Below are 11,927 nucleotides of genomic sequence, written 5' to 3' on the forward strand. Positions count from 1 at the left end.
AAGGAGTAGAAAGAAATAAAGTACATAAGGAGAAACAATGGGAAGTGTTAGTAGACTTGAAACTGCTCTCAGCTAGCAATGGGACAGAAGAAATTAAACATAATAATAGATTGTTAGGTTATACAGCACTTTGTCTGGTACAGATATCAGGAGAGGTATTGCTTAAGACTTGAAATGCACTTGTTAGGTCAAATCTGAAACAGAGTGCCAAATTACAACAACATATTAAAGTGCTGTAGTGTAATGAATGCCAGAAATCTAGGAAATTAAAGACCAGGCAATGTAATTACATAAACAACTGAGCAGTCTGATACAGGCAAGGTTCATTTTTAAAACCCCAAAATCTGTTCATCAAAATTAAATTAAAATAACAAATCAACGGTTCTGAAATAAAAATACATCCAATTCTAAGTAGAAATATGTTTTTAGAGAAAATCCCAAAACTAGGACATCCATTATTGCATTCTGAAATCTTAATGAAAGTGCCGTAAGGATGTTACAAAAAAGATATATTCATCTATCAATAAGGTGTATGTAATAAAGCTAGATGAAACATGTCTAGATTGAATCTGCATATAAACAAATGCTGAATTATGACATGGAGAAAAAACAGAGCTTCTAAAATAATTAATGAAGCGTAGGGAGCAAATGATGAGAAAGTCTGGGCAAATGAAGAAGAGGACATGCCAGGGTTTAAAATGATGTAGTAAGTGTCGTGGATGTCAGTTTTTTTTTAATTAAATTAGTTCTTTGGAAAGAAGAAGGAGGCAAATACAGAGTATGATTAAGATTATAAAGATTATATAATTGACTCCAATATTTTGAGAGAATTACTCATACAGAGAAGTATATATATGAAATGAGTGAAGATAGATAGATAGATAGATAGATAGATAGATAGATAGATAGATAGATAGATAGATAGATAGATAGATAGATAGATAGATAATGTACTATATAATAGATAGATAGATAGATAGATAGATAGATAGATAGATAGATAGATAGATAGATAGATAGAGATAAGGCACTATATATTAGATAGATAGATAGATAGATAGATAGATAGATAGATAGATAGATAGATAGATAGATAGATAGATAAGGCACTATATATTAGATAGATAGATAGATAGATAGATAGATAGATAGATAGATAGATAGATAGATAGATAGATAGATAGATAGATACTTAATATGTCCCCAAGGGGAAGCTAAAACTTTACAGAAGCTCAATATACAGTAAATATAACAAACCACAACCCCCCATAACACACACAAGAACGTCTGGCTTGGATAATAAGAGAGCTGCTGCTGCTGATAACAGGTTTGTAGTTGGTGCTCAGAAGTAGAAAAAATAAATACTGTAAGCCCTTTTTTGACCACCAAATTTTTCATTTTAGTCTGGTTCACTTTCTTTCTTTCTTTCTTTTTTTTTTTTAATGGTGCTTGTGTTTCCCTCTAGTGGCCACAGCCAACACTCCAGTCTTTTTGTAAGAATTCTCAGGTTTCTAGTAATTTGCTCTACTTTAGTCTTTTCACCTTCTCCACCAGAATTAGCACATTCTGCAGTCTCCGGCTATGTCTGCTGATTGCCCACCACCAGCACCACACCATTGTTTTCTTCTTACATACAATTTATATCTATTGACTTTTTTCTTTTCCTTTAGGCTAAATCTTGCATCCTTCTTTTCCATAGCTGCTCACATTGCTTTTCTCATTTCATCAGCAGTTTCATTTCGTCTCCTGTTTTTAAATTCATAGTTTTCAACCTCATGAATACGATTGAACTTTATAGCTTCCATGGCTGCCAGTTAATTTTAAGAACCCTGCAGCCATAACATACTGATTGCATGTCTTTGTTTTACACAATAAAGGCCACCCTGGGTGGCATTTAGTTTTCTTTAACTGATATAGCATTTCTACATTAATACTTGCCTCTAGTTAGTCGTTTACATTAATGGGGGCCCCAGTAGTGTCCCATCGGTACTGTCGGTCCTTTAGCCTTTACTCTATGAAATCTCCTTGTGAGTTTGGTGCCATCTTAGATCAAGCACTCTACTTAGTGTAAATGTACATGTAGTGATGGTCTTGCTCTGTTTAATAAATAATTCACACAAGACAGGAATAATCATGAGGACAGCACCCAATTATACAGTCCCTCCCTATTCAGTGGGTGCCCACTGGCAAAGTAGCCATTCCACTAGCAACAGACAACCCTAAACGCTCACAATTGCAGTCCCACTGTGTCCATTCCAGTTTGAGCCTCTGCCCAAATGACCCTTGACTCTGCCTAATGCTTTATGATCCACCCTATTCATTTTTTCATGGTCAAACAAATCCCTTGAAAGTCTTATGGCCGTCTACCCAGAACTTCATCCTAGACAGTAAAACGTAGTCAAGGAGCCATTGTCTCAGGCACTGCTCATACTACATAACAGGGCACAAGGTGCTGGAACCCATTACTGTCCCCTATTGGTTTGGGGAAGTGTTTTAATCAGATATGTGTTCTTGAGTTAATTACTTCTGGTGCTCACCAGTAACTTTTTAAAGGTACTTTACTGTGGGAGCCTCCTCTTAACTGTAGGAGGCATGCTGCCCTCTGGTGGTCATCTACCTGAATTTTTACAGTCAAACTTTACTCTAGTTAATTACATATCATTGCAGGTACCCTTTTTCTGGTTTTAAGCTGCCAACCCAAAGCACTGTTATATTTTACATAAACCTGTGATCTTGGATTATGTCTTAAAATCAATAACAAATGCAGAACGATACGCTTTGTGACAGCGGTAGTTGAAGCTAAGTCAATGTATGCAAAGATTCTGCAGATCAACAAGCATTCAGCTTTATTTAAGTGAATTTTATAAAAAAAAAAAATCCTTTCAAAATTTGCAGGTTGAATGAATTAGGAGCCTTTGTAACATGAGGCTTACGTGCAAATATGTTCCAGAAACAAAGGCACTATACAGTATAAAATAAAGCAGCTCAGCATTGGGCTCTATGTTGACTCCATGAAAGACTTTCTACGTAACTTTTCTCTTTAGTGTTTGCTAAAGCTTTGCCCGCTGTTAAAGGTTAGACAGCTTCTGTCTTTTCAAGACAAATGCAAACAGCAACAGTTTCAATGGTTTTCTGCTTTTGTTTTTGCTTGCCTGCTGAGAAGGACATCCACCGAAAGCGGATGGAGAAGGATCTGAATGAACTGCAGGCACTGATCGAGGCTCATTTTGAGAGACGCAAAAAGGAGGAAGAGGAGCTCATCGGCCTGAAGGACAGAATTGTAAGCAGATCCATTACTTTAGATATGCAGTTATGACAAGTGACTGAGTGGTCTTTGTGTGAAAGGCAATCCCATTCAAATTTAAGAAATGCAAAATCAAGTCTTACTTGTTGGCACCTCACACAAAAAACTAGCTGTACCAACTTTGCCAGTAGTAAGTGATAATGAACAACTCAAATACTATTCTTAGAGAGGCCGATTACAGGCCAGAAAACACATATTGATCAGTGAAGGTTATTTTTGTGAGTTATATAGCCTGTGTACAATTAACAATTTTCCTTCTTACTAGAATCCCTGATCCCTGGTATCAGGTCAGGTCAGAAGCTGCCTGTTTCTGCATTTATGAACTAGAGAGCAGAAAAGCCTGAGCAGGATGAACTGCTCCTTTGATGTCCTTTGGTTTTCTGTGATGTGAATCTTGAGCATGATTGTCACATCCTGCATTTTTTTTGCATTTATGTGGACAACTGAGAAATGGCAGCTCCATGTCTGCCTCTGAGAAGACACAGAAGAGTCCACTGAGTCCCCTGCGCTTCTCATCTAAAAGGCACAACTCAGAGCTTTTCTGCCTGTCTAGGGCATGGCCCTAATACAGGATGATTGGAGAAGTGGGATTGATGGATTTCTTCTTATTAAAATTACCATAGACTTAATCACTTGACCTTCCTTTTCTATGTCTCCCCATTTTCTATGCATGTGTTCTGATAGGAGAATCGGCGGGCAGAAAGAGCCGAACAGATCCGGATCCGGACAGAGAGAGAGAAGGAGCGGCAAACACGAGTGGCAGTAAGTTGATCAGACTCTTCTCTGTTCTTCTTGTCACCCATTATGAGTCCCCAAACTTATTGTTTCTTTGCCTGTATACTCTCCAGCATCAAGCTAAACAAGAGTGTATCAAAAAGCTTCATTTGAATTAATAGAAAACAGTGCTTTGTGGTGTTTCTAACTATCAAGCACAATGTATAAAATACTTTATTATTATTAGAACAGGTAGGACTTCTTCATTCAGTTTTGATCTCTTTTCAATTTTCGAGTGAAGTAGCATGTGAGCCAGATAGCCAGGTTCATTTTCCTGGTAGAAGGGTTTGTGATTTTGGAGTGAAGGGATTAAATATTGAACTTCCTAGTAAGTTAGTCATAAAAAATATCACAACGTTGGCATGTCGATCACTCTGCACTTCCAGAAGATACTGGTAGATTCCAAGTGGGAGTTATATATTCTTTAGAGTTTTAGATCATGCTGATTTAATAGTATCATGCCATTTGTATAGATTTTTCAGTCACACATTGATGCTAAAAAATTTCCCATTCTGCCTCATCCCAAAGGTAGTCTGTTACAATGAGCTGTGAAGAATGCGCAGGCCATTGAAATATAATGTAATCTAGGTCACCATCCTGAGACAATAGTGTGTCATCTTGCTGAAAGTATCCACATGAAAAGGGTAGTTTGTGGCTTTAAAGGGATGCACATGCTCAGCAATGATGCTTAGGGACACGGTGGTATTCGAATGAAGCTCAATTGACAGTAAAAGACCTAATATGAGCCAAGAAATGATCCCCTCTTCATTGCACTACCCACCACTTGCCTGTAACATTGGCACAAGACTGGACTATTAACTCTACTATCTATGTATCACAGCAGAAGTCAAGATTTGTTAGACAAGGTAACATTGTTCCAATATTCAGTGTGTTCAGTTTTGGTGACCATATGAAAGGAGTAGAAAATTTTAAAAAGTGGCATATACAAAACATGAAAGGTGGCAGCTAATGATGAATGAAGCTGGCAAGTTTGGATTGCAGTTTTGTGAATCTGACACTCAAATTTGTTTTGCATTCGTGAAACGTGAAAAAAACTAAAATGAGATTTGGGAGGTTTAAAGTTTTTTTGGGATGGAAAAACTTCAGTATGTTCCTATGTCCTCTTCTGCAGCTATGCAATGCTATGTAATCTGTCACAACCGTGTCAAATAATTTGCTCATATTCATATCAAAACCCTTTTTTTTTTTTTTTAAACGTGACATCCAGCCCTCCCCTGTTACCTAGCAACTACCATTTCCTGTTTCTTGATGCCTGCAGAAAAACTTGAGGATTTACACTCTCCAAGCACTATGGAGCCTCAAGTTTCTTTTCTGTGCCCTATACATCTTTAGGATTGTGATCACAAAGATCGGCATTACAATTGGCAAAGTAGGGATTGTACTACCAGAACATATCTGGTGACTCCCTAAAATGTCTACAAGTGACAAGAAAAGAGTCCAGTGGTTTTTCTTTTAACTAGAGATCTTTATTGAAATCCTAAATGACAGACAGACATATTCAGAATTAGGAAATGCTTCCAGGAAGGGTTAAACACTTTTCTTCTTGGGGTCAATGGCAAAACTTTTGATAGAAGTAAAACACGGTTTGTTTTATGAGTGTTTTTGGGACGTGAAATACAGAGTTATGCTGTGAAAAACATTTTGAGCGAATTGTTTTCCCCATTAAGAGGTGTTACATACAAAAAACAAAATACAGTACATCACACAGTGCATGGACAGATGTAGGTAAAAATTTAAAATGAAAGTTTTATAACTGTAGATTGGTGCAGAAGGTAACATTTTATCTTATTTTTATTACATAAATATTTTACATTTATGGAACCACATTTAATTGTTGTGTTATTACTATATTCAGAAATTTCTTTAGCAAGCAGAAATAACATATACACTCACTGGCCACTTTATTAGGTACACCTGTTCAACTGCTTGTTAACGCAAATATCTAATCAGCCAATCACATGGAAGCAACTCAATGTATTTAGGCATATAAACATTGACAACAAAACCTGCTGAAGTTCAAACTGAGCATCGGAATGGGAAAGAAAGGTAATTTAAGTGACTTTGAACATGGTATTGTTGTTGGTGCCAGACAAGCTGGTCTGAGTATTTCAGAAACTGTGAATCTACTAGGATTTTCACCCACAACCACCTGTTTACAGGGAATAGTCGAAAAAAGGGAATATATCCAGTGGCAGTTCTCTGGGCGAAAAATGCCTTGTTGATGACAAAGGTCAGAGAAGAATGGCCACACTGTTTCAAGCTGATAGAAAGACAACAGTAACACAAATATCCACTCGCTAACCACTTGATGCAGAACAGCATCTCTGAATGCACAAATGTTGAACCTAGAAGCAGATGGACCGTAGCAGCAGGAGACCACACTGGGTGCTATTCCTGTCAGCTAAGAACAGGCAACTGAGACTACAATTCACATGGGCTCACCAAAATTTTACAATAGAAGATTGTAAAAACATTGCTTGGTCTGATGAGTTTTGATCCTGCTGCAACATTCTGTTGGTAGGGTCAGAATTTGACATGAACAACAACATCCATCCTGCCTTATATCAACGGTTCAGGCTGGTGGTGGTAGTGTAATTATGCGTGGGTTATTTTCTTGGCACACTTTAGGACCCTTAATACTAGTTGAGCATCGTTTGGATGCCACAGCCTACATGAGTATTGTTGCCATCAATGTCAATCTCTTTATGACCGCATTGTACCCATCTTCTGATGGCTACTTCCAGCAGGATAACATGCTATATCAGAAAGCTCAAATCATCAATTGGTTTCTTGAACATCCCAGTGAGTTCACTGTACTCAAACAGCCCCCACTGTCACCAGATTTCAAATAAATAGGGCACCTTTGGGATGTGGCTTAAAATGGGAGATTCAGCAGCCAACAAATCTGCAGCAACTGCGTGATTCTATTGTGTTAATATGGACCAAAATCCCTGAGGAATGTTTCCACCATCTTGTTGAATCTATGCCACAAAGAATTATGAATGCAAAAGGGGTTCAAACCAATCACAAGTACAAGTACCTAATAAAGTGGCCGGTGAGTGTAAACTAATCACATGACTTTTGTGACAAATCAATATTACCATAGTATATGTCAACACAGAGTTGTGCCAGTTTGGCCATTCCTCTCTCAACTCTCTCATGTTAGCATGATGTTTTTACAAAATGAACTGCCACTTACTGAAATTTTATTTTAAAATGCCATTCTCTACAAACTTCACAGACTGTAAAATATTTAAATTCCAGGAGGACAGCTGTTTCCATCATGTCATCACGCATCTTCAGCTTGACGCTTACTCATCATCTATTTTTCATGGTGTTCAATGAGATCAAATATCTTGACTTGTTTTTTGTGAGCCTTCTGTTGTTTATTAGGTGAACCCAAGCACAGTGACAATGTAATGATTACCTCCTTTATTGGACATCCAGCCTTGGATTTATGGCTTCTATTGGCAATTCTACGAATGGCCACTCTGTTCTTTTAGAGCATTGTACTTACTCTCAAACTGTGCTTCTGTTTAAAATGCTAGCATGGCTCAGAACAGAGTCTCTCACACATCAGTTCAAAAAACAATCTTCATTTTAAGTGGCATCCTTCTTAGGCACTTTTTTTGAGGATGAGCCTTGTGTTTTTTGTTGTTGGATTTGTATCAAAAACATGCAATCTCATATCTCTGACTGCTTGTATCCTTGTCTCTCTTCTGCTCCTCAGCCTTTCATCTAGAATGTCACAGTTTTACTTTTGCTGTCAAATCACCCATGCTCTTTGACATTTCAGGAAGAGAAAGCACGCAAGGAGGAAGAGGAAGCCAAGAAAAAGGCAGAAGAAGATGCAAAAAAAAAGTTGACCCTCACCAGCTTGCACTTCGGCGGATACATGCTAAGGGTAAATAGGGTGTTGTAGGCATTCATAGGCATAGGGGGTCAGGCAGACCACTTTACTGTTGTCTGTCATCTTATTTATGTGCAGACAGAGAAGAGATGTGGCAAGAAGCAGACAGAACGGGAGAAAAAGAAGAAAACCTTGAGTGAGCGACACAAGCCCTTAGATGTGGACGTGCTGAATGAAGAACAGTTGAGGTCAGTCCACCTTCACATTAAAGTAACTGTAGTAATGAGAATTTACAAAAACATAATTGGACATTATATATGTCATTTATTTGTGGTAAAGCATTTGTGGCTCTGAACTGCCCCAGTATGAGGTTGAATCCTTTTTGTCTTCTGTCTGATGTATTTTACATCACCTTATTCCCTGTAATTGGATTGAGTGGATTTGCTAAATGGTGCGTAGATAATGACAGAGTGAATATAAAATCTATGTAAATGAATTAATGATAGGAAGTCTAATTTAAATCTAAATCTAATGAAATATACTAAGCCTCATTGGCATTGTCCAGCAACATTGGTGCTCTGCAAGGCTTCTACCTCAGCCCAGTTCTCTATAGTTTGTTTACCTGTGACTTTGTAGCAAAGCATGAGGGTAGCATGAAGCTGCCTACAGAAGGTAGATAACAGATGTGACTGTATGCTACGATGACAAGAACATCTCCATGAACATGGACAAAACAAAGGAGGTCTTTAACGACTTCAGGAAAAACAAAAGCAGTCACCAACCATTCCATATGAACAGCTCCCCAGTTCAGACATTCAGGAGCTTTATGTTCCTGGATGTGCAGATCACTGACTGCTTTTCGTGATCTGTCAACACCACATGTATCCTCAAAAAGGCTCAGCAAAGGATTTTTTTCCGGAGGAGGCTAAGGAGATTTGAAGCAGGGGTGAACTTCTACCGCTGCACTATTGAATATATCCTAACCTGACTTGCCAGGATTGCAAGCTCTTCCAAAGGACTGGCCTTACTGCTTCCAAAGTCTTTGGGGCTGACCTTCCAAAGATTTATACCATCTACTCCACCCAATGTCTGAGGAGGGCTGAATCCATCATCTCTGATGCTAGCCATCCAGCTCATCCATTGTTTTCACTTCTGTCTTCTGGTAAAGGCTACAAGAGCCTCAGCACACGCTCCACATGCATCAAGAATATCTTCTTCCCCAGGTCATAAGAGCACTAAATTCTTGGTAACCTGATTTTACTTGTCCTGTGCTGTACCCACCTGCTGGTTTATTTCTAGTTCTGTTTTATCTTACAGTATACACTTCCATCTGCACTTTACCTTTTTCCCCACAATCTGTATTGTCTGTACAGTTCTGTTCTGCACTGTGTACATTAGGCCATTCTGCTATTCTTACTTATTGTATTTATTTATTATTTATCATCATATTGTCTTATTGCCTGAGTATACTTCTCTGCAAACACATATTTCCTGCAACTGGGGCATAAGAATTTCACTATGTATCTGACAATAAAGGTCCAATGTAATCTCATCTAATCAAACCAATATAGCCACAACAGTTTCCACAAACCTCCTTCTAGCTAAAGTTCTTATCCAATCAATGTTGGCTTTTACTTACAGAGATGGCTAATGAGTCTTTAACTGTTTACCAATAAAATGATAATTTCCTTGGAATTAACTTTGTGCAACTTTATGAGACTTCACCATTGCCAAAAATAAATTATAATTTCCTTCTTACTAAAAAGTATTGTTGATACAATGAATGCACTTTCTCAAGCAGGTATGCCTAATGTGTCTAGAATAGTAAAGCAAACGTTTCGGTCCACTTATCATTTCCACAGGGGAAAAGCCAAGGAACTCTGGCAGTGGATGCATCAACTGGAAGCAGAGAAATTTGATCTCCAATACAAATTTAAAAAGCAGAGATACGAGGTGAGCCTTACTATTAGTGTACATGTTAGACTCATTTACTTTTGGTCAATGATACAGCAAATCTCATCATATGTACAGAGAGTGTGTAGCAGTGTAATTCTTTTTAAACTGAACAGGGAAAGAGATGCATTAATTATACATAAAGTATTACACATAAACTAAGCTGGGCTGAAGGGTATGGCCTACTGAACTATAATCCACAAGATTGTTGGTCACCATGTGACCCTATTTGCCAGCACTTCAGTTGTGGAAACATGAAAGCAGTTATATCATATTCTATCTATAAGGCCACTTTGAGATGGAGATCACTAGAAAAAGGCACTGTAGTTACAATGGAAACCCTCAATAACAAGCCCATTCATTTGACTTTGCTTGTTTCAGATTAATGTCCTGAGAAATCGTGTCAGTGAACACCAGAAGCTGTAAGTATTGTATGTGTGTGGGTCTTTGCTGTTCTGCATGCTTCTCACTTAATGTAGTGGAGGTTAACATATTTGGCATTCAGATGTTAACAAAACAGTAGTTGAAACTAAAGAGAAGCAAAATCAGATATCTTAAACTTGGAGACCACCACTATAAAAGTCAGGATTTTTGTGATTGGGCTTGTGCCCTTTGGTGTGTGCAGAGGAAGGTGACATCTCACTAGTGCATTCTTCTGGTTAGAACTGTCAATAGGCCTTCTTGATGAAGCCCTGTACACATAACTTTGTAGTTACAGTGGCATGAAAAAGTATGTGCACCCTTTGTAAATGACCACGTTTATGTATTCATTTGTTATAAAATATAGCTTGATCTTCATCTAACATACAATAACTAACGAACACAGTCTGGTTTAACTAATCATGCATAAGTGATTGTTTTGTTCTAGTACATATTGAACACCTCATTTAAACATTCACAGGTATAGGTTAGAAAAAGTATGTGAACCCCTAGGTGGATGACTTCAACAAAAGCTAACTGGAGTGAGGAGCTGGTAAACCTGGAAACGAAATTGGACGTGTTGTTTAGAGCTACTTTAACCTATAAAAAACACAAAACATTTTACATTTGCTATTTGCAAGAAGCAACTGGTGGTGTAAACCATGCCTCACTAAAAGGAGATCTCAGAAGATCTACATTCAATAATTGTTGATTTGCATAAAGCTGTAAAGGATTACAAAGTAATTTTAAAGGATTTAGATATTCATTTATCCACTGTTAGATGATTTAGTACTGTGACTGCTCTCCCTAGATGTTGGCACCCAGGCAAGATGACTCGAAAGACTCAATGAAGAATGCTCAGTGTGGTATAAAGAACCATTGAGTAACAACTAAACACTTGAAAGAATCATTTGAACAGGTTAACATCTCTGTTACATCTCTCTCATGAGTCTACCATACACAAAGCATTGAACAGACATGGGGTCTGTGGCAGGACACCAAAGAGGAAGACACTGCTCCATGCCTGATGTTTGCCAAAAACCACAGTACCATTGGTAAAATATTTTGAGGACTGATGAAACAAAGGTTGAACTGGTCAGGAAGAATATGCAGAGGTTCATGTGGCATAAAAAGTGCCCGTCACATCAACCGGAAAACATAATCCCAATGGTGGATAATAGTGGACTGAGCATTATGATTTTGTCTGCTTTGCTGACTCTGGGCCTGGACAGCCTGCTATCATAAAGGGGAAAATAATTCCCAAATTTATTTATGAATCTTATTAGATAAAATCAGGGAGACTGTCCGTCAAATGAAGCTCAGCAGATGCATTAGGACAATGACCATAAATGTCAAAGTAAATCTACTACAGAATGGCTTCAAAAAAAGAAAACCCAGTGTGGCCCAATCACAACGTAGACTTTATACCAGTAAAGATGCTGTGGAATGAGAGAGCTGTTCACACCAGAACTCCAAATAATATGGCTAGCCAAAATCAGTTCTGAACTGAAGAATGGTCCAAAAGTCCTCCTGAATGTTTTGCAGGTCTATTCTGCCTCTGCCTGAAACTCTTGTTTGAGGTTATTGCTGCCAAAGGAGCTTCCA

General features: G+C 38.1%; 1 protein-coding gene across 4 annotated transcripts in view; it reads left to right on the plus strand.

The window, feature by feature from the left end:
- The window catches only part of tnnt2a (troponin T type 2a (cardiac)), a 33,638-nt gene extending 23,238 nt beyond the window's left edge, over nucleotides 1-10,400 (plus strand). For 3 of the 4 annotated variants that reach the window (XM_051925476.1, XM_051925477.1, XM_051925478.1), the window contains 6 exons: nucleotides 3,164-3,280; nucleotides 3,989-4,066; nucleotides 7,896-8,003; nucleotides 8,088-8,197; nucleotides 9,812-9,902; nucleotides 10,284-10,343. In XM_051925476.1, the coding sequence (XP_051781436.1) occupies nucleotides 3,164-3,280; nucleotides 3,989-4,066; nucleotides 7,896-8,003; nucleotides 8,088-8,197; nucleotides 9,812-9,902; nucleotides 10,284-10,328 (549 nt within the window). In that variant the 3' untranslated portion in view covers nucleotides 10,329-10,343. Of the gene's footprint in view, nucleotides 1-3,163; nucleotides 3,281-3,988; nucleotides 4,067-7,895; nucleotides 8,004-8,087; nucleotides 8,198-9,811; nucleotides 9,903-10,283 lie in introns of all 4 variants that reach the window. The other variant, XM_051925475.1, reaches the window with a different exon arrangement.
- The last annotated feature ends 1,527 nt before the right edge of the window (nucleotides 10,401-11,927 follow it).

This window comes from Erpetoichthys calabaricus, chromosome 3 (genome assembly GCF_900747795.2).
Source record: "Erpetoichthys calabaricus chromosome 3, fErpCal1.3, whole genome shotgun sequence".
Taxonomy (NCBI): Eukaryota; Metazoa; Chordata; class Cladistia; order Polypteriformes; family Polypteridae; genus Erpetoichthys; species Erpetoichthys calabaricus.